At 33.7% G+C, this 27,782-nt stretch overlaps 1 protein-coding gene across 7 annotated transcripts in view; it reads left to right on the forward strand.

Moving 5' to 3' along the window:
* Window positions 1-27,782, forward strand: part of ATP9B (ATPase phospholipid transporting 9B (putative)) — a 487,939-nt gene that overhangs the window by 342,528 nt on the left and 117,629 nt on the right. For all 7 annotated transcript variants that reach the window (XM_074204072.1, XM_074204073.1, XM_074204074.1 and 4 more), the window contains one exon: window positions 19,909-20,051. In XM_074204072.1, the coding sequence (XP_074060173.1) occupies window positions 19,909-20,051 (143 nt within the window). The remainder of the gene's footprint in view (window positions 1-19,908; window positions 20,052-27,782) is intronic.

Raw genomic sequence — 27,782 nt, forward strand, 5'->3', positions numbered from 1 at the left:
GAAGAAATAAATTACATTGACATCACTCAACTGTGAATAATATCCATTTATTCTTATGTATTTTAGGTTTTTAAAAAGAAATTAAAATTATACTTTAAATTTTTTCTGCATTTATTGATAGACTCCCATGATTTGATTGTAATTATTTACAAATTGTTAGTAATCTGAAAAAAAATTCTGGTGCTGTTATCACTCCACCTTCAACCAACTCTCTACCCTTAGAAAGAGAAATTGGTTCTGGGACTTTAAAAAGCAAATGAACTGGGGCGGCTAGGTGGCACAGTGAATAGAGCACTGGCCCTGGAGTCAGGAGCACCTGAGTTCATATTAATAATTACCTAGCTGTGTGGCCTTGGGCAAGCCACTTAACCCCCATTGCCTTGCAAAAACTTAAGAAAAAAAGCAAATGAACTGATTCCTTTAAAGTAGTATACAATAATGAAAGATATTATCAGTGTTAAGACTCATTTAATCTGTTGAGTTTTTCCCTAGTTTTTAGCATTTTCCTAGATACTATGGAAGATGTAGAAAAATTATACTCCTTGTCCCCTATTCTTAAGAATTTTTGTTTTAGTCTTAGTTCAGGCAGTATTATTAAATAATTGTCAAAAATTTGGTTGGGAATGAGATTTCTATCTCCTACTACAGAAGTTTCCTGCCTGATTTCCAGCCTTCAGAGAAAAGAAGAGTAGTGAAACACAGGGCCTGTCTCCAGCCCAGTACCCAGCATCCTCTGAGGAGTGACACCTTCTCCTCAGTGAAAGATTTTTTTTTAACCTATTTATATCCTACACATTTCAGGGATTCTGAACCCAAAACATCCAAATTCTATTCCCTATCTCCCAGTAATCCATTTCTTATTCCCATCCCCCTCAACCCTATAACCTCAAAGTTCTAACACCAAGTACTCTTTCCACTGTACTCTATGTTCCATAGGCAACAAATTTCTCTTCATCCTATCTTCTTTCCCCATTCCTTCCATGTTCTAGCCATTACTGACATCAGGCCGTCCTGTCAATGACACAGATTTTTGCTGTCCTTTCAATTGATTCATTTCAGCTAAATGTCACTGGAAATCTATTTGAATTGACTGAGGGATTTGATCATGTTTTGTGGGACTTTTATAAAATCAGCAAAATAGTTTGGAATGGATCATTCCAGCATCTGAAAGCTTAGTGGTAGAAACCTCCAAGAAGCTCCTGAGAAGTAATTTCTTAGAGTTAGGGAAATGCTTGGACCTCTTTACCCACCTTAACCTTTCTTGACCATAAGAGGAGCTTGTGAATTTCAAAGACCCAGAGGATTTGTTTGGGCTTTTTATTAAATTTTAACAGTATTTTTGGAATGCTGGCGCTCACAGCAGTGTCTGTATCAAGAACTTGATAATAGAATAGATATGTTGAGAAAAGAGATTTAAGACTCTCCAAAAAACCCAACAGAAAAGCTACACTATACCTAAGCAGAGTACCTGAAGAACTTTAGGGAAAGGATTTCCAGGTGTTTTAACATTTTTTACCACTCCCTAATCTTGCACCCAGTCTTCTGAATTCTGTATATTGGCAAGGAAAGGGAGGTGTTTTGTGCAAACCCTTTTTATTATGCCACCTTGCTATTTCTGATATCTAATTGAAATTATGTAATTGTATCTAATTGAAATCAACTGATAATCAGTAGGAGAAAAGCACTTGAGACCTCATTCTTGGACAATCATAATAGTTTAGAAATATCTCTCATATAAGTTGTAACACATTTTTCTACAATTTTCGTCTATTGATTTCTTTCCTTTCAATGTATTTCTGTAAACATATGCTACAAGATAGAATGTGGTTAAGGGCAGTTGATTGGAATAACAAGCTAGAAATCTGGATAGTATTTGGAATAGTGATATAGAAGTATGAATCTCACACAGAGAGAAAGAGAGACAGAGAGAGAGAGAGAGAGAGATTGATAAAATGAACAAAGCAAGAAAGAGGAAGATAAGAAATCAACTATGAAAATGAAGTCAGAGGTAGGAAAAGAGTTTTGAGGTTCTAGTGTCATAGAAGCTAAGGGAAAAGAGGATCTTCATTTTCAAAGACCAATGACATTCCTGGGAGGTGATAATTTGTACATGAATTGGATTTAAATGAGACAGGGTTGCACAGTTGTTAGTCTCATTCTCTCTTCCACAGTCATCGAAGTCCAATGGCAAGGCAGAAAGTCAGGATGACTGGCAAATGGCCTGGGGTGCAGAGGATGACTTTGATGCCTAGCTTAGTTTTAAGTGCACCACAGTGCTTGAGCTTCAGTCACCTTCATGACCATTGGAACAAATTGTTCTCACCTGTCCATTCCACCTGAGAAATGTCTTTACGTGTTGGGGTTAAACATCCCCCGACTCACTGGCAGGTCTGAGACCTGTCTTTTACTCAAACCTCAACCTGGCTTAGCCTGCCTGCAGAAGTGGTTTTATCAGGGTATTGCCATGGTACATTTTACATCTCCTTGGAGCTACAGGTGAGAATTGGGTAAAGGTGGATAACATCAATGAATAAGCAGCCTGTAAAGGGCTTAGCCAGCTCTCACGCCAGAGGTGCTAGTGCTCCCTGAACACTCATAACAAGGAGAAGTGGGGCACCTAGGTGGCACAGCTGATAGAGCACCTGCCCTGGAGTCAGGATTTCCTGAGTTCAAATCCGGCCTCACACATTTAATAATTACCTAGCTGTGTGGCCTTGGGCAAGCCATTTAACTCCATTAGCCTTGCAAAAACCTAAAAAAGAAAAGAAAAGAGAAGGAAAGGTTAGCCCATTGGGTCAAATGCCAAAGTGTTCAAGGAAGATCAGAATAGACAAAGCAATTGGATTTGGTGATAAGGTCACTATTAGAGAAGCTCCTTTTCAGTAGAGTGAAAGGAACAAGAGCTTAAATGAAAGAGACTTTTTTTTTTAGGTTTTTGCAAGGCAAATGGAGTTAAGTGGCTTGCCCAAGGCCACACAGCTAGGTAATTATTAAGTGTCTGAGGTCGGATTTGAACCCAGGTACTCCTGACTCCAGGGCTGGTGCTTTATCCACTGCGCCACCTAGCCACCCCTAAATGTAAGAGTCTTAAAGAAATATTTGATAAGAAGCAGAATCATGAAAAATAGCCTTTTCCAAAAAATTTTGCAAATTAAGTAAATTAATGATTGAGAATTGCAACTGGCTGTTCTGGAGTGGTAGCAGAGTAAGCAAATGTTAAATGTTACTTAGGAGTCAGGGTTTTTAGGAAGACAGAAATGAAGGAAAGAAGAAAGAGGATCAGGATTTCAAAAGCAGAGGAAAGAACATTATTGAAGTTGCTTAACATCTTGTTAGGACAGAGAAGAAAGTTTGGGCAATATAAGAGTTACTACTCATCAGAACCACATGTAATAAGTCTCACCCTTCTTATATGTCTTAGCCTTTTAAAAGTGTTTAAGATAGCTTTAATAGGAATTAGTAGAATTCAGCTCAGAAGAGTACTATATTTGGAATCAAAGAACCTTGGTTCAAATGCTGACTTTTCCATTTACTATTGTGTAGGCCTGTTCTGGACCTCAATTTCCTCATCTATAAAATGAGAAAATTAAACTAGATATATTTTTTAAGATATCTAGGTACTGTGTTTTAAATCTGATTATACTCTTTATGTCTAATTTCTTCTGATTATATACCTCTACTTTTTTTTCTTTTTTTTCAAGGCAATGGGGTTAAGTGACTTGCCCAAGGCCACACAGCTAGGTAATTATTATGTGTCTGAGGCACCTCTACTTCTTAAAAGTGTTTCTCATCTGCCTTTTACCCTTCACTAGTTTAAGTCATCTGAATGCATTCCAGTTTGTCCTGTAAACTGGCACCTTGAACTGAATTCCCAATTATGATCTAGCCAAGTGCAAGAAACTATTGTCTCCAGTGTTATACTCCAATTTTTTTTTTTTATTTTTTGCAAGGCAAATGGAGTTAAGTGGCTTGCCCAAGGCCACACAGCTAGGTAATTATTAAGTGTCTGAGACCGGATTTGAACCCAGGTCCTCCTGACTGCAGATCCGGTGCTTTATCCACTGTGCCACCTAGCCACCTAGTCTCCAGTGTTCTAGATAGATTTCTGTTAATTTATATTTAAACTGAATTAGCTTTCTTGAAAGCTGTATTTCATGCTGTTAGTCCTAACTTGTAACATGATCAGACTTGGTATTGCCTCAGGAACCAATTCATTTTAACTTGTTGAATAAAGAAAGATATTTTCTAAGTCATGGAATTCAGCATCTTTTTTTCTGATTCCAATACATGTATACAGCAAACTAGTGTCTGAAGAAGGCCTGGGGGGGGGGGTGACTTAAGGATGCCCTCTCTAAAAGTAGTCTTCACCAAATGTAAAATGGACATTTTTTCTTTTTTTTTTTATTTTGAATTCCAGATTCTCCCTCTTTTCTGTCCCTCCCCTACCCATGTAAAAGGCAAACAATATAATAACAATTATACAAAACACATGAAGTCATGCAAAGTACTTTCAATATTAGCCATGTTGCAAAAAAAACAGGTATCATTTATATATTATAAAACAGTTTTTTTAAAAATTATTTTGTTCTAATTAAAAAATAGGCTGATGAGTGTAATAGATTACCTATACAACATCAAAATCAAGCAAACACAGTAGCACAGTGTTTAGTAATTCCAAAGGGCCCTTCCCCTCACCCCCCACTATTTGATAAAACCTTCTGGAAAACATGAACAGGATTCTTACTGAAATTAGAATTGATCAGTTCTTCATATCATATACCAAAATAAAGATTAGGAAATATAAGATCATTCATAAAATAATTAGAAGAGCAAGGAAGAAATTATCTTTTGACAATAAACCAATTTATGATTAAAATAAAATAGAATTGTACAAGACAAAAGTAATAATTTTTGGTAACATAAAATGAAAAGGTTTTTGCACAAATTTATGTAGTAAAAATTAGAAGTGAAAATACCAAAAGGGAAATTTTGTTTCTGTATTATAGGACTTATTTAAATTAGAGAAATAACTGATTCAATTTATAAGACTAAACATAATTTTTCAATAGATAAATGTCAAAAGTTATAAATAATCAGTTTTCAAAAGAATTGTCACCTAACAACCATTTGAAAAAAATGCTATAAATCACATAATTAGAGAAATGGAAATTAAAGCAGTTTTAAAATTCTATTTCATGCCCATAATATTGGAAAATATGATAAAAAATGTCAAATGTTAGAAGGGCATTTATATTTATATCAATTCCCTGCATAGCTTGGAAAACAGGAGAAATTTGCTGCAAATGTTTTCATTTAATTGTTTCCTTTCTAATGCTACTTGCATTGATATTGTTTGTACAAAAATGTTTTATGTAATAAAAGTTATTTTTTTAATCTCCTATGATCCTCTCTGTCCTTTGATGAACAAATTTATCCATACTATTAAACTTAAATCTCCTTTGTTTCTCTTCTAATTTGCTTATGATGTGATTTCAGTCATAAAAACTTTTGGAGTTGATGAGGTATACTTTGTGAGGTATTGACCTGTGTCCATTTCTCCCAGACTGCTTTCCAGTTTCCCCAGTAGTTTTTCTTTTTACTGGGAAAAACTATATTGGGAAGAAGAGTGGGAGGTTCAGGGAAGAGCTAATGAGGGCCTGTTGTTAATGAAAATATAAATAAAGGGAAGGACTGAAGAAACATTACAGTCTACAATCTATAGGATTCTGAAACTGAATGTAGAGAGATGGAGTAATCCAAAGTGATTCTGAAAGAATCAAGCTTGTGTGATGGGTACATTACAGGAGTGGCAGGGAGCCAGGAAGAGATAACTGCTTTAGTACTTCAGAACAATACACTGGCAATTAAGCATTAGCCAAACTCCCTCTCTCCCTGACTTCTAGAACCTTATCAGTTAGCCTAGAACAAGAAGCCCTGATAATTTTGCCCAGAATTTACAGGCAATGAAGCAAATCTCATCATAGCAATATTTTAACTGGAAGCTGTACAGTTATTGATTTTACAGATCTCTACTACTATAACTAATGACCTACTTTAAAATCCCTATAAAATTGCCCTCCTATTTTGTTGCCTTAATATCTGTAATCTATAAATACAACCCTAGACATCAATTGCTCCCTGTTGCTTGAGCATCCCTATATCTTTTTTTGCCCCTCTTTTTCCCAGTATCTTATGCTTCTAGACCCACCACTTATACTGTGCTCTTTTGAATCTGCATTTTATTGTAAATTAACTTCCTTTAATTCTGATCTTCTTCCTTAAACAAATCTTCCATTTATTTAGACTAATTTGAAACTTAACTTTCCTTTCAGGGCAGCACATATCCTGCCACTTCTTTGATACTGTCCTCTCTCTAACCGTATCTCCCAAGCTCAGGAAGTAGAATTGCCATTTTAGAACTTTGTTATCTTCATTCAGCTTGTCAGAGATTCTAGTCACTTAATTATATATCACCTTTTCTTGATTTTTTTTGCCATCCTCAGTTTCCTGAACTGTAAAATGGAGATGATAATTAGTAACTACTGGTAGCATTAGGGTTTTTTTTTTTAGGTTTTTTTCTAGGCATTGGGTTAAATGGCTCACCCAAGGCCACACAGCAAGGTAATTATTACGTGTCTGAGGCTACATTTGAATTCAGGTCCTCCTGAATCCAGGGCCTGTGCTCTATCCACCAGCTGCCCTCCCTCATAGGATTTTTATGAGATAACGTTTAGCTTAATATAGTGCCTGACACACAGTAGGTACTTAATAACTGTTCCCTGCCCTCCCACTCTTCCTTTCTTATCTAAGACACTCTCGAATGTTTGTCCCTTATGCTTAGACTTCTCTCCCTTCTCTCCTGGCTTCCTTCAAGTCCCAGATAAAATCTTATCTGAAAAAAAGCACTTCTTGAGAGATTATGAAAAAATGGTAAAAACATTCACTTGTACAAAAACATTCATAGCAGCCTTCTTTGTGGTGGCAAATAATTGAAAATTGAGTGAATGTCCTTCAATTGGGGAATGACTTAACAATCTGTGTCATGGAACACCATCGTTCTATTAGAAACCAGGAGGGATGGGATTTCAGGGAAGCCTGGAAGGATTTGCATGAACTGATGCTGAGAGAGATGAGCAGAACCAGAAAAACACTGTATACCCTAACAGCAACATGGGGGCGATGATTAACCTTGATGGACTTGCTCATTCCATCAGTGCAACAATCAGGGACAATTTTGGACTATCTGCAATGGAGAATACCATCTGTATCCAGAGAAGGAATTGTGGAATTTGAACAAAGACCAAAAACTATTTAATTTAGAAAAAAAAATTATCTTATTATGTAATTTTGCTATCTCTTAACTTTATGTTTCTTCCTTAAGGATAAGGTGTCTCTCTCATATTCAATTTGAATCAATGTATACTGTAGAAACAATGTAAAGACTGACAAATTGCCTTCTGCGGGGGGAGGGAAGTAAGATTAGGGGAAAAATTGTCAAACTCAAAATAAATAAAATCTTAATTAAAAAAAAAGCACTTCTCGATTCCCCCTTAATGCTATTGTCTTTACTCTTTTGGTATCTATCTTGCTTGTCTCTTCCATTAGACAGCTGCTTGAAAAGAGGTACTTGTTTTGGCTTTTCTTGTTTAAGAACACACTTAGATGCTTAATAAATGCTTTTTGACTTGCTATTTTCCAACCCATCTTCTATAGTCATCTTAGTGATGTCATTTATGCACATAGATGGCTTTTCTAATAACTTCACTCTAGAGTCCCTTAACAAGCTCAATTCTACAAGGTCAGCTAGGTAACTTTTGAGACTCCTAACTATTAAGATTCTGATTCTGTAATTGAATAAGGGAATTTATTTCATGTACATTTTACAGGTACCTAAGATCAAGATGGCCATCCCATAGATCTCAATATCACTAAAAACTTCCACCTTCAAGATTTTAAACTCTAAAATTTCTTTCTTTGACTGGTCTCCTGTCTTTTAATCTCTCATCTTCCTTTCTTCCCTTACTGTGCTCTAGAATGCCTTTTTCCATATCTAAAATATGCCTAGAACATTCTAAGTAGTAAACTTTTAATTTCTTAATTTTATTATTCCCCTAGTTCTATAACATAAGAGTAAGGGAAACCATCCAGAATCACCTGAGTTGGATAGTGTCTTTCCTTATAAAACATCTAACCCTCTTCACCTTCCCTGCACTTTAGCATGACTGAACATTGGATTCCAGAATCATATCCATTAAACTAACAGGAACTTGTTAAATTAAGATACATTGTCATAACATTTCACAAAGAACAAAATCTTTCTCCTCCAATCATTACTTGAAGATCATCATGCTCAAAGCTCCCTGGTGATGTCTTCTTTGTCTCCCTTCTCAGTTTTTTTTTTCCTTCCCATTTTGATGGTATCAGTTTCAACCACATTGTGATTAGATTAGTAGATTAGATAAGAGTAGATTAGAGCTGCCAAAGATTTCCAAGTGTTCCTCAAGTACCCTTCAACCAGATTCAAATGTAATTGGAAAATGTTTTTGAAATAAATAAAAATACAATAGAACATAGATAATATTAATATCTGATTTTTAAAGTCAATATGCATCTTACAGAACTGCTTATAGGATTTAGTGGCCCTCATTTCTCTTTGAGTTTGATACGACTGATGTTGAAGATAGACAAGCTGGCCTACTTCAAGGGTTCAATTCCAACTGTAGTCAATCTATCACTAAACATTTATTGCTTGCCTACTATTTGCCAGGTACTGCACTAAGCACTGGGGATACAAATAAGAAATTTTTACCCCCAGTGAGCTTACCGTCTAATAGAGGAGCTTACACTTTAACAGAGGTCAGCCTCTGTTGACATTAAGGGAATGAATCTTCATCAAGCTTCACTTATTACCTCCTCCTGCTCTATGCTCCCTTGGGTGTCTCCATTTATAGAGTTAAGACCATAGTTGCTTCCAGCAAAGGCTGGAATACTTATACAAGATTCAATGGACTCTAAATACATATTAGTGTTTTTCTCTGTTTGGTCCTTTAACCCTTGTCCTTCCAGTGTTTCTTCCCTAATTATTAGCAAGCTCTGATTAATTTCTACCATCTGCTTTTACTCTTCCTACTCTGAAGCCCCTGAGCACCACTAAAGGAAGCCACAAATTAATGCTGACTGAGCACAATACATATTTAACTTTCTAACCGAAAATGGATCTTTGCTATTTTTTTTATTGTGTTTCTATTACAGTCTGTTACTTTCTTCAAATCACCTATTAACAAATTAACTGATCTCCTGTTTTTCTTAAGAAAAAAAAGTTCAGTATTTTGAATTTCCCTTCACTCTCCTTTACCATTTTATCCTTTTTTCATTTTCTTGACAGAACTAACTCCCACATCTATTCCTTTTCTTCTGGAATCTTTATCCTTTAATGTAGAAAGATTATATAGATAGGACTGGAAAGAAGAAAACAAGAAGACCATATTTAATCAGTTGTTAAATCTTTGTGATTTTGTTTTAGCTCTTTCTGTCATGACTACTCCTTTCTTACTCCCATGGCCAACACCTCTATTTTTCTAATAACATAAGAGCAGTTCCTTCTGCCTCTATTGTCTCCCCTGCCCATTCCATCATTCTCATAGCATTCCTATGATATCATTCCACTTTCTATCTGCAGCTCTGCTTGTTTCAACCCCATGAAATAAGATGCCCCTGCCCCATAACCCCTCATATTCCTCCTTCCCTTTTGTGTGTCATCTTTCCCCATTAGATTGTGATTTCCTAGAGAGCAGGAGTTCTCTTTCTTTTTCTTATTTGTATCTCTAATCCTTTGCACAGAGGCTGGTACATGGTGGCAGGCAATTAATAAATGCTTACTGAATTGAATACCCCCCCCAAATATTTAAATGGTTCTCTGCTTTTTATTACATAAAATTTAAGACCAGATGCTCTTTGTATTTTTATATGTTAATTCATTTCATTCACTCTAACTCCAAGCCACCCTAAACTATTTGTGGTTCTTTCAACTACAGATAACTTTCAACAAACTACCTCATCTCTTCAGATTCCATCATCCATATTTATCACCTAATCCAGATCCTGATGGTTCTTATCTGTTGACCCCCAAAAGTTAAGGACCTGAATATAACTTCAGAAAAGTAAGGATGAAAGACCTCTAGAAAGCACTAAACAGGAATAGAAAGGCAACCAAAGTATAAAATTGGATAGAAAACACAGGTGTTTATGCATACACAAATATATGTTGTGGGCAGAGACTAGAACAATGAGCTGGGCATAAATAGCACCCAAAACTGAGTGATATTTGAGAAATTACACAGTCCTTTTGATGACCCAAATGCCTCAAAAAGAATAGCTATCTTTTTAGTATCAGTATTTTTATTACATGGTATATAATAACATAATATCCAGAGAATTAAAATTGCCCTTCCTTTAAGAATTTAGATGCCATGCTGCTTAGTGCAAATGTGTTTAATATTTATATCAATTCATTGTCTAAAGTACTTTCAGAAATATGTAGTTACTCTGTTTATCCCTTTTTATATTTTTGCCATTACTTTCACTAAGATCATGATGGTTATTCCTGACTTTTTTTAATTTTAGCTGAATCATAATAGATTTTTTTCCATTTTAACATTGTATATATCTGTTTCTTTTAAATAAAATATTTTTGGATTCTACTTTCAAAGCCATTTTTCTTTCTAAAACATTCACAGCTATTATTGTTAATTATTTTTCTTAATTCCATTCTCTTATAATTTTACTTCCGTTTCCTAGCCCCTCTTTATAAAGAAGAGGATGGTATAAAAAGAGTAGAAAGCTCAGTTCCAGTGCTGCAGTTTTGGTGTACTGTGTAGGTCAATTTGAAGAGGAAGATTACATAAATTACTAGGGTGATCAAGAAATGTCTGTTGTAGGTCATGGCATTTAGTTGAACCTTGTTAGAAGCCAAGGATGATAAAAGGAAAAGATGATGATGATGATGATGATGATGATGATGATGATAACAAAATATATTCTAAACATGTAAAATAGCTTGAAAATACATTTATATGAAAGATGGAAAGCCAAGGAAGAAAAAAAGTTTACTATAGAAATCTTAACAAATCTTGTACTTCTTCTGTTGACCTCCTTTTGTTTTTATCCCCAAACGATTAGAATAAATTCCTTTAATTGAGACTTTCAAAAAAATTTCTATGTTTTCTTCTTTACTAATTTTGTCATTTTTGAGGCTGTACTTTTAAAAATCTTAATAGTGCTCTCAACAATAAGATTTTTTTGAATGAGTTTAGATTCTAAATCAATGTTGCCCTTGCCTGCTTTCTACATTGCAAGGAGATGAAATTTTTGTTTGTTATTATAGATTGCTAATTTCATTGGTTAAATTATCTTACAAAATATTGATAGAACATGTTCTTTCCTCTATCTTTATCCATTTCCTGGTGTTTAGTATCAAAAACTAATTTAAAGGCACAATCAAAGAAGTGCCTCATTTGAATGACACATATTTTCATGCTTACCTTTTTTATTCCCCCCCAGTTTTAGTATTGCTTTTGATTTTTGTACAGAAAATTTACCAACATATCACACCAGTGATCATATATCCTTTGCCTCAAGGTCTACAGAGATAACAATCCTTTCTGTTTCTAATCATCTCTAAATTTTTAGAAATTTTTTCATTTAAGTTTAATTTTGCTTCATTTGCAGTCTTAATGTATTGTTCCTAGTCTTGCCATCACAGTGGTGGTGCTGCTGTTGATTATGAATATGATGATGAGGGTAATGATCCTTTGTTTTCAAAGACTACCAAAGACATTATAGGGTGATGTCTTTGACATATGCATGAATTGAATTTAAGTGAGGTAGTGTTACACAAAGTCATCAATCTGACTCTTCTAGTGTTATCAAAGTCTGAAAGTAGGACAAAAGTCAGGATGATTGGCAGTGTCATAATGGATGACCAAGCAAACAAATCCAATCCCTTTTCTATATGGCAACCTTTCAAATACTTGAAAACAATTAAAATATTACCTCAGAAATGCCAGGGCCCTTTATCTCAAGGCCATTTTGACTTCTTTCTTTTATATCGTCACTGGCTTATCAATGCCCTTCCTAAAATGAGGACAGAACTGACCACATTACTTTAGATGTCATCTGACTGGGACAGAGTATAGTATCACTTCCTTCTTCCTATACTCAGTTCTTCCCAATACATTAGTGTATTTTTGCCTGCCATATTATTGTGTTGACTAAGATCAAGTTTTTAGTTTATTTAAAACACAAATCTTTTCTCAGACAATCCAATGCCTAGTCAGGCTTCTCTCATCTTATTCTTGTGAAATTAATTTTTTTAAACTTAATTATGAGAATTTACATTCATCTCCACTAAATCTCATCTTATTTGATTGGACCTATTGTTAATTATCTTGTCAAAATCTCTAGACATATCCTCTTTATGAATGTATTATCTATGTCTCCCACTTTTGTGAGACGTTTAGAATTTGAAAAGTATGCAAAATATGCCTTTTATCCAAGTTCTGATAGAAAGAGTTAAATAAGCCAAAACCATATGCTAAACCCCACTAATGTCTCCAAGGGATAGTCTTCTAAGTTGACCTAGCAAATCAGTATCCATCCATTGCCTGTCTGAGAATATAATTTTCATTTTTCAGAATATTATTTGATGTTTGTCGCTTCCAACTCCCATCTCTTCTTGAAGAAAGTATTCATGATATAATCAACATTAGGTTTTTTTTATAGTTTACAAGCCATTGAAACTAATTTCTAAAATATATTTCCCAGTATTTTTTTTTATCGTGTGTTAAAGTATACAAGCTGGCTTAATTTGAAAAACTTAGTGATATCTTCATAGCATTTTTCTACATTCTGATTATCTATATATTTGGTTTGGAGGCCTTTTTTTTAATCTGGTTATTATCATGAACACTACAGTAGGAGGTAAGTATAACTGTCATGTTTCTTTTGACCTTCAGAGGCCAAACAATAAAGCCAACACTTCCATTCTTTATTTACCTCTCTCTCTGAGGCAGCTTTCCATTTAACTTTTGTTTCCTGATTTCATTCATTTCACAAAAAGCATGCCAAAATTTGTATTATTTAAATTCCTCCAATAGTATCTTCATGACATAGTCCCTTAGTCTACTTTAGAGTATCAATAGTTAAGTTAATGTCACAGAAGATAACAGAAGATTTGGAGCTTTTTAAAACAGTAAAAAGTAATGGAGGGGAAAATAAACCTACTTGAAAATTAACTAAGCAAGATAATCCTAAGAGCATTTTAAAATTAAATCAGAACAATAAATATGTGTTAAATTGAAAAGATTTGTCAGCATTGTTATAATGATTTTCATTACTAATGACAGTAGAACTACTCCATTTAGACTCTTAATATCCAAAATTTCAGTGAGCTATATGATGGAACTCATTGACACCTAAGAAGATGAGAAGGAAAAACAGCTAAGAAATCCATGCCAAAAGCATGTTTCATTTTTAGACCATGTCAGAGTTGGAAAGATAAATTACTAGAAAGTATCACAGTCATTATTGCCTTAAAAATTGACCAAGAGAACATCAGTAATTAATGATATATTAACCTCTTCACTCACCAGGTACCTGGATGGCAGAGGTAGCAAGTGGCAAAATAGAGTTCTGGCTCTGGAGTCAGGGAGACCCAAGTAGAAATCCAGCCTCATCTATTACTAGTTAAAATTTACTTAACCTCTGCCTGTTTCATCAACTATAAAATGAAGATAGGCAGCTAGATGCCACAGTGGTTAGAGTCTTGAAGTCAGGAGGACCTGAGTTCAAATATGGTTTCACATGCTTATTAGCTGTGTGACCCTGGGCAAGTCACACACACTGATTGCCTCTTATCCAGTGCATGTCCTGTCATACTGATCTATATCTGGCCACTGGACCCAGCTGAATCCAGAAGAGAAAGTGAGACTGGTAACTTAGCATCTCAACCCCCTCACTCAAATCCAGTTCATGTGCATGTCAAGGCATCACCTTCCAGATGTCAGGTTCTTCATCAAGAATGAAGAACAACATCATTAAAACTGAAGTAATAATAACACCTATCTCATAATTGTGAATATCAAATGAAATGTTTGTAAAATTGTAAAAATCATTTAGGCTGTCAAAGAGCAAGCATTATAATTGCTTGGTCACACTCCTGCCCTTAATTAAATTGGTCTATACACTTGTGTACGGAATCCTTGATGAAAATATGAGAAAATAATAGGTGGGTTAGCTCATAATTTTTTTTAAGGCATATGGCAGTTTCAGTTATACAGTTGAATGAAAGGCATAAATAGTGCAGCTTATACATTAATTATACATTATAATGTTTAACTTGATAGACCAGAATAAGGGTTCACCTTAAATGTAACGAACTATGCATTTTTCAAGATTATGCAGTATTTTAAATGAAATAACACTTTATTCAGTTTTCCTTTTACTATTAATGTAATATAATGTCAAGTAAAAGCAGTATATGGATACCTGTCATTACATAGGTAGATACTACACATAAACTCCGAATAGAAGGAAACCTCAAAGATAACAACATCCTCGGAAGCTCTTAGCAGAATTATCTATATATGGCTAAATATCTTCATATACATAGTACACACATATCTGCCTATCTAAAATTGACTCAGTAGTACCTGTCACACACACACACACATACAAACACACACACACATACATTTTTATTTATATACATTTATATGTGTGTCTATATGTACATATATACATGTGTGTAGTGTATGTATGTGTGTATGTGTATATATACATGTGTGTGTATAATGTTTGTCCTTCATTCTCAAAGAATACCATGATATCAGGGAGGTGATGTCATGACAAGTTCAAGAATTGGATTTGAGTGAGGGATACTGTGCTAAGTCACCAACCTTACTTTCTCCTCTGGAGCCATCTGGGTCCAGTGGCTAGATATGGATCAAAATCACTGGAGATGACCTTGGATGTGAGGTAATGAGAGTTAAGTGACTTGCACAAGGTCTCACAGCTAGTAAATGTCTGAGGCTGGATTGCTATCTATTAATTAACAGGAATGATTAAAGAACCTACTATGTCTCAGGACTGATGTTCTCAGTATTTCTTTTAGCCTTATGGTTTTATTCTTTTTCATGAAAAGCTTATTTCATTAGTGAAAACTTTTATTTATAATGTTTTCTGTTTTCTTTTGCTTACTTGAGACTACCCTAAAAATAAATCTTATTTATGGATGTGTGCATGTGTATTATTTCAGGCAGATTCATTTCCTGAGGAGATTCTTAGGCATTTTCTAGAGAAGTATTCAGAGACTTTTTTCACCTGGTAGGGTTAAAGGCAGTAGGTTTAATTGTAATAAAATTAGTGTTTAAATGTAGAAGATACCATGGGGCTTAAATGTGATCTGTGCTGTATATTTTAAGAAGACATATTTAGGTTTATTTGGCCTTCAATGTAGTATATTGGAACAGCTTTGTAGCACCAGGATTCAACTATTCTCACATCAGGAGTCATTAGTGACATCCAAAAATGGACAGATTACTCTCTTCAGTTTATACAATATCCTTTAAACTGAATTTCCACTCTGAAGTTTTTTCCTTCACATTTCGAAATATTTTCTTTTTACCATAAAACAGAGTCCATGCATGAAATATTTCAGAGTGATTTTCTAATCAAACTCTTATCTTCATGAGTTTTATGATGATTGATAGCTGAGTTAATGTATTATAAAGTATAAGAAAAAAAGATGCCAGTAATCAACTGGCTCTAAATTATTGTTCCACCTAGTCTAAATAGGCCTGTTGTCTCTATTAGGTGTGCTAATTAATCAATATAATGAACTTTAAATGTATCTTCTATCTAAATTCACTCTCTATGAGGTTTTTTTCAATGCAATTAGTTTCATTAACCTGGACTAATCTTGACTATAAAATTTACAGATAGAAACCTAGCTTTTCCAATTCCCAAAAAAGGAATTTTTTAAAAATAAATGCTCTTAAAATAAAACTATGATACTGAAGATACTTTTTTTTTAATGTCTGAACTCAGCAGGAAAAGGGTACTATTTTTTAAAGAATTTTTTTCTTTTTTATAGCACAAAATTGTCCACTGTAAATCAAAGGTGGTATCAAGTAGCTTCCTCTCTATTAATTAACAAGCATTGTTAAAAAAAAACCTACTATGTGTCAGGTATTTTGCTAGATCCGAAGATACATAGACAAAATTGATGTTCTCAGTTGAAAGAAATGATGTTTTCTTACATTTATCTTTTCAGTATGCTATTGAATGAATTTAAAAGCTGTAACTCTTAAGAAAATCAACTGCTAAATGATTAGATTTTGTTTTCTTCAACTAAATTCTTAGATTTTATCCTGGTTGCAGTATCTTTATAGCAGGGTTTAATGCTTTAAATAATATTCCAGGTATGTCTTACCAATCTTCTGTATAATGACAGACATTATTTGTTTCCAACTTACTGTGAAATAAAAAAGGTCTTGGGGCTTCTGGTGCCAGTACCCCTAAATAGTATTTCTTTGCATACCTATTTAGTCTTTTAAATAAAGCTTTAATTATCTTCCTTTGGTATGTACTTTGGTGGTACTACTACTGCATTTATCGTGTGACCAATTAAGGTTCAATCTCTTGAGACAAATAAATCGAGTTCTCATTATTTTACCTTTTCTTCTGAACTAAATTGCATTAACTTTTATGCTGTTCTTTTACTGACCCAGACATGTTTCCACTTTTATATCATGTTTAAATGTATATTTTCCATATGATTATCTTTTTGTTTAATTGATAGAATAAATTAGATTGTGCTCAATTTAAACATTTTTGAATAGTTGCATAGGACACTCCTTTTATTCAACTCTGTGCCTAACTGCGTCCCCCCCCCCCATTCCTGGAATGCTTTCTTTCCCTACTTCCAACTTTTGATTTCCTAGGCTTCCTTCAACATTGAACTCAAATCCAACCTTCTAAAGGACTTAGCTGGTTTTTCCTTACCTATGCCACCCTTACTAGAGATTACCATTGATTCTGTATGTAACTGTTTTTATGTAAGCTGTTTGAATGTTGTCTCAAATAGAATTTAAGCTTTTTGAGGGCAGGAAACATGATTTTGATTGTATCTATTGTGCGCAGTCCCTGTGTTTTAACATAGTAAGCACAAAGATCCATCATTAACAAAAAATACTAAATCCTCTTTCTAAAAGATGTGATAGTATAATACATACTTTATATTTATCAGAAAATTGTAGAGTTGAAGTTTTCTACACAAGTCACCTGGCTAATTTCCCTAAGTGAAGACAATTTAATGCTTACAGCATTTAAGAAAAAAAAGATCTCTTATCTATCTGGCTCTCTGCCTCTCTTCGAAAAAGAATATGTGTATTTAATTTTTTAATTTCCAAATGGAGAAATTCTGCAAACTTTGGAGATAACAGCAACCTTTATCCGTTTCTTTTAAAAATTCAGATCCATCCTATTGAAACCTGACCATTCTATTTTTTTCTTGTAAGATTAAAAAAATTGGTCATGTTGTGTATATTTATAAACTGTTAAAAAGTTTATAAGATGCCAAAATCTTCTTCCTTTGTTAAGTTGCCACTCTTAAATCAGTTTAAAGACTCTCTGCTCTCTTCTGTCAGGGATGCCTATATTCCTTTTAGGTTATGAAAGTGTCTTGTCTAGTATATGACCCTAGTCAAACATTGATATTTTTTTCCCTGACCTACCCTAAAAAAGTCCTGTGTACTGTCTATTTTTCAAAAGATAAATCCTCTTGGGGGGCAACTAAATGTTGCAGTGGTTAGAACACCAGCCCTGGAATCAGGAGGGCCTGAGGTCAAATCCAGCCTGTGTGACCTTGGGCAAGTCACTTAATCCCATTGACTTGGAAAAACCAAAAAATAAAAAGATATTCTCTTGTAGTTGGTTCATTGTGTCCAATTCTTTGTGACTCCATTTGGAGTTTTCTTAGCAAAGACACTGGAGTGGTTTGTTGTTTCCTTCTCCAGCTCCTTTTTCAAATGAGGAAACTGAGACACACAGGATTAAGTGACCCAGGATGACCCAACTGTTGTTAGAGGTGAGTTTTGAACTCGTGAAGATGAGTCATCCTGACTTCAAGCCTCGCACTTTATTCACATTTTTGTAAATGAAAAAACCAAGGCCAGTAAGTTGAGATTAAGTGCCTTGTCCAAAATCAAACAGATAGAACCAGGAATTATAACTCAGGCAAATCCTGATTCAAAGTCCAAGGCTTTTTTAAATAAGCTGTTCTGCCACTGCCTAGATTTTTGAGCTAAAGGTAATGAAATATATGTTAATTGAGTTCTAAAGACAATCTAACGAAGTTAAAAAGATGAACTTTGGTTCCTCTTACCCGTAATTCTTTTATTTCTGCCTATTTTATCTCAACTCTTTTTGAATACTGCCTGAGTTTTTCAGTGCCATTTATTAGTAGCCATTAAATCTTAACATCTGGAAATTCCAACTTTGAGGGAGTACTTAACCCTCCCATAGTCTCCATAAAGTTGAAAATGTGATTGCTTAGAGTCCATTGGATTTAGCATAATTTCTTTAATGAGCTACAAGATATCTTTACCAATCTCAAAGTAAATGAAATAAAATCAGATACTATATGATGCTTTTAAGTCTCCTACAAGAATAGAATGCTTGAGAATGACTATCTTTGTTTTTGCTATTGCTTTAAAAAATATAGTTATTCAATATTTAACCATAAAATTAGGACTATGAAGTGAATTGCCATCAATAATAATATATGAAATATTATGTTTGCTTTCATTTTATTGCATTTTATTTGAAAGGAGCCATTAATTGTTTATAATTTCCAGAAAGTGATTGAAAAATTATGAACCCTTTCATACAGTTTCAGTGCCTACCAGTTAAAGAATATACAGCCTTGTAGATTTTTATTTTGATTTCTAAATAAAGAATTCCAGTAGCATGCCATTTTGTCAATGATTCCAGTGATTCCATATAGGTTTAGCTACCTAATTAATACAGCTAATAGAAATTCTTTTTACAAGCATGATTTAGAACAATTGGAATATATTTTAATCTTACTTTAAACCTTGTGTTCTCATTTTCTGACTCATTTTTAGTAGCTTTTAGTAGCATCCATTTGAATAGGAGTTACTATTTTATAAAACTTTTTCTTAACTATTTTCATGGTATTCCACTGTTGGAAGGTGTGCAACATGATTAGATTAGGTCTGAACTATTAGCTATAGTTAGCATTAACTTTGGATGAAAAGGAGGCTAAATAGCAATGTACTATTGGAGAAAAAAATACTGATCTGGGAATCGGGGCATCAGAATGCTAATCTTGATTCTACTATCATCAGTTTTTTTTTATATTTTCTTGGTTGTCAGTTTCTCTGACTCCATAAGCTACACAGTTAGTTTAGATAATTCTTGATCTCTTCTGTCCCCAAACTTCCGTGATTTACAATCAAATAGCATTAGATTTAACTTAAATCCTCAAAATGTTTTAGATTTGTTGATGCAATTTAGGAAAATCTAAAGACTGATTGTCTTATCTACTCTCTATCTGGTATAATGGAGGATTGAAGTGAATAAATTCTGAAGAATCTTTGCTGTTTTATAAAAGTCTTCATATTAGTCAACTTATTTTAATGTCCCAAAGCAACATCAAATATTCTTTTCAATATAAAACTATATATATATATATGTGTATATATATATATATATATATATATATATATATATATATATATATATATATATAGGCTTCTATATTAAAATTTAAAGTGAAAAGAATTCTATCTGTACAATGATAAATTGTATCATGTGTTTATTTGGCAGTTTGCGTGTGAACTTGGATATGGGCAAAGCAGCTTATGGATGGATGATTATGAGGGATGAACATATTCCTGGAACAGTTGTTCGAACCAGTACAATACCAGAAGAACTTGGACGTTTGGTTTATTTGCTAACAGACAAAACAGGTACTGTGTTTAATCATCTATTATTGATTTGAGTAAACTATTCAATCAGCCATTATCTGTCATTATATGTAAGCAGTACATTCATGGCATGTTATATTTACATTTTCTAACTTATACAGATGTCATTTTTGTTTATTTTATTATTTTTTTAGCATCTGATATCCCCTTAACCTAAGAACTTTCTAAAATTCACTTTTACGAAGAACTTCACAAATTTTTCAAATCAAGTCAGCATTTTATTTGGTTTTTAATACAAAAGTGAGTACAGAGCAGAATAACAAAAGGTATATTGAAAAACGACTCAGGGTTCAGAATCAAGACTACTCAAAAAAATCATGCTATGTATCGTGGATAGCTTCTTCCCTGAAAGAATTAGAAAATGCTTAATAACATGACAATAATTTAAATAGAAAGTATCTTAACAGACATGAAAGTTACTCAGTGGGAGTTATTTCAAAAGTAGATCTCTGAATAGTTAGACTATCAACTAATTAGAGCAAATCAAATTTGAAGAAAGGACCTATTCAGAAGAGCAATCAATAACAAAAAATGAGAAATTGAAAATGGTATCATCAAAATCTACAAAAGCTCAATCAGCATAATGCAGCAATAATGAGAACAAAAAAAAATCAAAGAAACACCTCCTGAAAAATCTGAATCTCCTTGCCAAGCAAAAAGCGTACCTCTCCAAATTTTTTTCACTACAAAAGAATATGATGGATATTAAGAGCAGTGTTTCCTCATAACATAACTTGAATGGGCTAGCAGAAAGGAATCTACAGAAATCTTGGCATGAAATCATCTTGAATTATGTCATCTAAAATGCATTCTTAGATGAAACTGACAAAAGTTTATTAAGTTTGTTATTATAAAAGCCTATTTTCATCTGTTTTCAGCAGCAGCAAAAGAGAGACCATAATTTTTAGACCCTAATAATTTAGTCCACAATATTCTGTACCAGAAACTTGAAATCATGTTTTAGAAAAATGAAAATCACCAAAACTAGTAGACCAAATCAAGTGCACAACAGTGAAATTTATGCTTGAAAGCACTGAGGTTTACCTTACAAAAATGTATCTGGAAGAGATGCTCCCAAAAAAATATTTGGGAGAAAGACTTCATCCCCCAAATCCATGGTTAAGAACTTATCAATAATTGACCAAATGCTTGTTTTCTCATCTATTGTTACATATGTGTGTATACATATATATGTATTCAAATATCTATGATGAAGAAAATTTGATAGTAATAAGCAATGCTTCATTAAACAATTTTCTTTAGCATACCAAGTCTTTACAATTGTACACATGGCTTAAAGATACCAAAAATACAAAATTTCACTGTTTATTTTCTGTGAATTTAAAAAAAAATTGATATAACAAAATGAAATCCCAAGGGTTTTCTCTCTAAAAAGAACTATTTTATGCATATTTGAAATATATGAAATTCCTTTTAATGCCACCAAAAACAATTTTTTTTATTGACCCTTTTTTATTAATATCAAAGGAGGCCCATAACCAAAATGTGTTTGCCAGTTTTTCTTCCTTGGTCATGAAGGATGTCTTGTGCAAGGTACAACTGGAAAGTGAAATTCACTATAGAGGTAATCATTCATATAGACCTTTTTTTGTATGTGTCCTTGTTCTGACTGTATGAAATCCTAGAGGATAATAGTGCTTCCACAGTGAGATCTATAATTGCTCAAATGAGATATACCCAGTAAACCATAAAAGAAATTAACTGCACAAAAAAAAAATCTTTCTCAGACCATGATGTAGTTAAATAAACAGTCCAATGAATTAGAGTAATCAGCATGTATAGAATATTAGTGATAGTGATAGCTAGCATTTATATAACATTTTAAGGTTTGCGAAATAGTTTACATGTATTATCTCATTTGATTCTTGCAACATTCCTGTGAGGTAAATGCTGTTATTAGCACCATTTTATAGAAGGTGGAACATAAACAGATTAAAAGACTTGATAAGGGTCCCACAGCTAATATGTGTTCAAAGTAGGATTTAATCTCAGGGCTTCCAGTTTCCAATTCCATTCTATTCACTATGCCACCTAGCTGCCTGTGTATATTCAGGGGAAATGTGTTTGGTTTATATGTTTGTTTGCTTGTTTTGTCCTTCATTTTTCGAAGAAGACTATGATATCAGGGAGTGATGCCATGACAAGCAAATGAAATGGATTTGAGTGAGAGGGATGCCATGCTAAGTTACTGGCTTCACTTTCTCCTCCAGAATCATCTGGATCCAGTAGCTAGATATGAATCAGGCTGACTGGAGATGTCCCTGGATGTGAGGCAGTTGGGATTAAGTGACTTCCACAAGGTCACCTAGGTATCAAGAGTCAGATGGCTGAGGCTGGATTTAAACTCCTGAGTTCCTGACTCCTAGGCCAGTACTGTCCAAGGCCACTGATGTCCTTTGGGTGTAGGGTGCAGAAATGTGGTAAATGAACAAAGGGTTGGGTCTTAAATTTAAGGCACAGAAACAAGTTGTCTGAATTGCATTTGTCTAATCAGATTGTCCAATCTTGCAGTGATCTTGATCAAACCTGCTCCTCAATGAAAAACTCATTGTGTTCCTTTCCTTAAAAAATTCAAGGAACAGAGCAGCCAGGTGGCACAGTGAATAGAGCACAGGCCCTGGAGTCAGGAAGATCTGAGTTCAAAATAGATCTCAGATACTTAATACTTACTTAGCTATGTGACCTTGGGCAAATCTCTTAACCCCATTGCTTTGCAATAACAACAAAAAAAAAAAAATCAAGGAACAATGACTTTTAAGACAAGACACACAAAAGACTGAATTCACAGTGATGCCCTTGAGAAAGAAAGATTTCCATCAAAAAATGCTTAATTTAATACAAAATTATTGTGGGGGACAGAACATAGATCAAGGAAGACTTCATAGAAGGAATAGGAAAACAATGTGAGCTGAATGTTGTACAAAGGGGAGAAATTTGATATACTGGGTATAAGGGTAGGAAATCAGTCAATTTGTAGAAATACAATATGTGCAAATATACATTATTAGGGGATTGAAATGAAAATAGGGAATAGGCTAGTTTCCATGTAATGCGATAGTAATAACTGATATTTATATTGTGTTTTTAAGCTTTCTACATACCTTACTTGACTAATTTCACTGAAGAGAGTTATCAAAGGTATTATCCCCATTTTACACATGAGGAAATAGAGCTTAGAGAGTTTGAGGTACTATTTGTGGTCTTTCAACTATTAAATGTTGGAGTTGAAATTTGAATCCACAACATTTGAACCTGATTCCAAATCTAGTACATTATCCACTACTCTACTTCCTTTTCAAATGCTGATAGGGGAATAGTATGAAATGAAACTGGAATTATTTGAACTAATTTGTGGAAGGCCTTGAAAGCTAAAATAAGTCCATTTTAATTTTCTTTTTTAAGTAAGGACTCACTGAATTTTTTTCATTAAAAATGACTAGTTACAAAATTTTATAGAAGACATGAAGGGTGATGAAAATCTGGAGTAGTAAAAATGAAAATGGAGGGATAGAAGATGGGATGGGAATCCTTGATAGATGATAGAGTGAGACATACCCTGTGCAAGTATCCCAAAATAAAGCAAAATCAACAATGACAGGAACTAAAACTGATATGTCATTTAGTCTTTCTTTGCTTTTCAGAAACTTTTGATTCTGCCTTTGTCATTCTGCATCACTCTAACAAATCTTCCCATGTTTCTCTGAATTTTTATTACCATTTCTTATTATTAGATATTTCATTATATTTATATAGTTGTAGAGTTTTTTCCTTTCCCTTAATGACAAGCATTCAAGTATGTTTCCACTTCTTTGCTTCCAAAAAAACACTAAACTTGTGTTTCTCTTTTTTTTAATTTCTTGGTCTATAGAAGTGGTATGACTTCAAGGGATATTTAAATGGACAGTTTAAAGGGTTGCTTTTCAGAATTAGTTATGTTTACTATATCTATCTGCCATATTATTACTCTAACTGTTCTTAGAGTAATAATTTGTTCCATATATAATAATTTATCAGTATTACTAATTCCAGAGTCCTTCCCTATTTATTATTTCCATATTTTCCAAAGTACATCACATGAAATAAATTTCCAAGTTGTTTTAGTTCGTTTCTCTTGTTACAAATGTTTAGATCATTTTCATATTGTTATTTATATTATTCAATTAAAAAACATTTCATGTTCTTTGACTATGTATCTATTAGGGATTGATTCTAGGTGTTAAATATCAATTTCCTTTGTACTTTGATATTGATGTTTATAAATGTGTTAGTGTTAGTTGATACAAATGTTATTTCTACTCTACAGTTACTCTTGTCCATTGATTTTGTTTACACAAGCTTTTTTTTAACATATATGGTTCACATCATCTGTTTTGTCTTTTATGTTCTTTATTGCTTGAAAATCAGTGTGAAATAGTGATCAACTATGAGACAGCATGACAGAATTTCAGGAATACTGCTAAAAATCCCTATTACTAGGATAGGTGATATAATGAATAGAGTTTTAGATCCATGAAAATAAAATGATATATTTGTAAAGCTCACTGTGAGCCTTTATTTATGTGAGTTCTACTTTTTTATTATTAGTAAAAGGAAAAATTATGTCTCTGAAAGTATATATTAGTAAAACAGAAATGATTAATGGATTTTATATGCAGTTTTCAAAATATAGGAAAAAAATTTTAAAATACAAAATAAGCACAAAAAAAGAAAATATTTAAAAAATAAAGGAAAATTGATAAAAGCGAAACCCAGGTAGACATGGAAACAATAAACAAAAATTAAAGACTTTTTTTGGAAAAGAATAATATTGTCAAATAAACCATTTAGTTAACCTAAATCATATAAACAAAATGTGTAAAAGAGAAGGACACTAAGGGCAGCTAGGTGGCACAGTGAAGAGATCATCTGCCCTGAAGTCAGGAGGACCTGAGTTTAAATTTGGCCTCAGATACTTAAGAATTACTTAGCAGGGTGACCTTGGGCAAGTCACTTAACCCCATTGCCTTGTAAAAACCAAAAATAAAAAGAGAGAATGACAATACTGAGAAGACAAGCCAAAACTTATAACATGAGTCTCAGAGGAAAATTTATATTTCTGAACACTTTCTGAACAAAGTCTGAGGAAATAAATTACAAGTACATTAACAAAATCTTGAATATTAACTGAGTAATAGAAAAACTTGAAAATAAAAAACTTTAAAAATTAACCAAAGAGCTAGATTTTTGAAAAAAACTGACAAATAGATCAGCTAATAGATAACTTGATTAAGGAAAAATATCAGATTACTAAGATTTGAAATTTTAAAACATGAATTTATAATTTTTATGAGTTGGACAAAAAGACTTAGGGCAATTAAAACATGTAACTGCACCAAGACTTCTGGGGTACTCTCTATAAGAGAATTGTCAGGAACTGTTACTCATGTAACTTTCAGAAAAACTAAAAATTTAAAGGAAGATGACAAGTATCACAGTCCTCAAATGCATCTCTGATCTCCCCAATTTATGAGTTCCCTGCAATTATGTAAGTAACAATCCTTTCCTGTCTGTCCATCCAATAATACTCTTAGCCATGTCTCAAATGTTTTTCTAAAGTCCACTTCAGAAGGTCCACCCAACATGCTGAAGATCTCCTTTGACTTCTGACATCACAAGGGTACTGGGAGCACTCTTGACTTACCACCAGTAATATGTGACCAACTCATCTTTTTTCTTTCTCTCATATAGTTCTTTTACTGTTATTCCTCAACAATTAATGTTACACACAGTCTATTCAAAGGATTAAGGTAATTTTGGAGAGGGCAGTTTTTGTTGGATATGAGAGAAGAAGCTAGATTGTAGGTTTAGAATAGAGTGTGAAGAGAAAACTGGCAGTTAGGTGGAGCAGTGAATAGAGTACCAGTCCTGAAGTTAGGAAGACTTGAGTTCAAATTTGACCTCAGGAACTTAAAAATTGCCTAGCTGGGTGACCTTGGGCAAGTCACTTAACCCCATTGCCTTAAATTTAAAAAAATTTTTTTTAAAGGAGTGTGAAGAGAAGAAGGGGAACATGAATAAGGACAGCTTTCTGAAAGAAAAGAATATCATGAAAGTATGGTCTCACAAACTGAATAGAAACAAATAGCAAATACTAAGAATGGTTAAAATTCCCAAAGATAGCAAAGTTTTCTGTGTTCTGCTCTGTTCCTGTGTGAAACTCACGTGGAAAGTTTAGAGGCAAAGACCATGGGAATAAGGCAACGAGTTTAGAACTGAGGATAAGTGTCACCAGCAATAATTTTTTGACTTTAAAAGACCTAACATGGCAGAGTACATCAAGAGTTGGCTCTAGGATAAAGAAACCTTTCATACACTCTACCTGGGTGATTTGACTCTTTGGGCCCCGCATCTAAGACTAATTAAATTAGAGATTATAGAGGAGTTATGATCTGCACTGACATAGGTGTTTTAACACTTGAAAGTTCCCTATACAATCAAATCACAGATCTAGAAAAAAGAACTATTTATTAATATACAAATAATTATGAAAACATCTAGTTTTGTAAAGAAAGATTTAACCATTTTCCTTAAAAACTTTTCTTTCTCTCTCCTAACACCTACAGTTATAATTTTTTCCCTTCTTTCCTTTCAAAGCTCAATTTCTAGCAAGAAGAGGCTGGGAGACCAAAAGTTTCTATCCATGAGAGATCAATGTCATAAAAACTTAGAAAGAGAATATTCTTGATCTTTGACACTATTGATCATCCACTTCCTATGTCAAAGATCAAGAATATTCTCTTTCTAAGTTTTTATGACATTGATCTCTCATGGTTCTCCTCTTACTCATTTGGCCACTCCTAAATATTCTTTGCTAGTTTATTATCCACATTACTCTCACTAATCATGAGTCGCCCCTTCAATTCTGTTTTGTATCCCTTTTTCTTCTCCCACTATACTTTCTCACTTTAGTGATTTTATTAGTTTCTGTGGGTTATCATCTCTATACAGATGAGTCCCAGATATTTATGTCTAGTTCTAACTTGCTGTCTCACATTAACAACTGACTTTTTTAGCATCTCAATTTGAATAGCCTATAGGAATTTCATACTCAACATGTCCAAAACATAACTCCTTTTCAAACTCCACTTCTTTCAAACTTTCCTGTTACTACAATATCAGTCTCCAAATCACTCACTTTTCATTGTATTGACAGTTGCCAAATCTTATCATGTCTACCTTCACAAGATCCCTCATACTATTACCACTTTGATATAGGATTACATCAACTTACTCTTAGACTAGTGAAGTAGACTTTTGGTCTCCCTGCTTCTCTATTCTAGTTCATCCTTTATTCATCTGCCAAAGTTTTGGTTTTTGTTTGTTTTTTCTCTGAGTAGATCTAACTTTGTCACTTCATTGCTCAAAAGACTCCAGGAGCTCCCTACTACCTCTAGGATCAAAGCTTAATCCTCTGTGATATTTAAAGCCCCTCCTAATCTGACCCTTCCTACCTCCAGTCTTATGTCCTTCCCTATATTATTCTATGATCCAATGATATTAGCCTTCTTGCTCTCCCTCTGGGAGAGTGCACATTCCCTCATTCATTCCTTACAGAGGATCCTCTGTCCCTGGAATCTATTCCTTACTTTCCTTCCTCACTTGTTTTCTGAGCTTCCTTTAGGATACAGCTAACATCCCATGTTCAGGAGACCT

The sequence above is a fragment of the Macrotis lagotis genome, chromosome X (genome assembly GCF_037893015.1).
Source record: "Macrotis lagotis isolate mMagLag1 chromosome X, bilby.v1.9.chrom.fasta, whole genome shotgun sequence".
Taxonomy (NCBI): domain Eukaryota; kingdom Metazoa; phylum Chordata; class Mammalia; order Peramelemorphia; family Peramelidae; genus Macrotis; species Macrotis lagotis.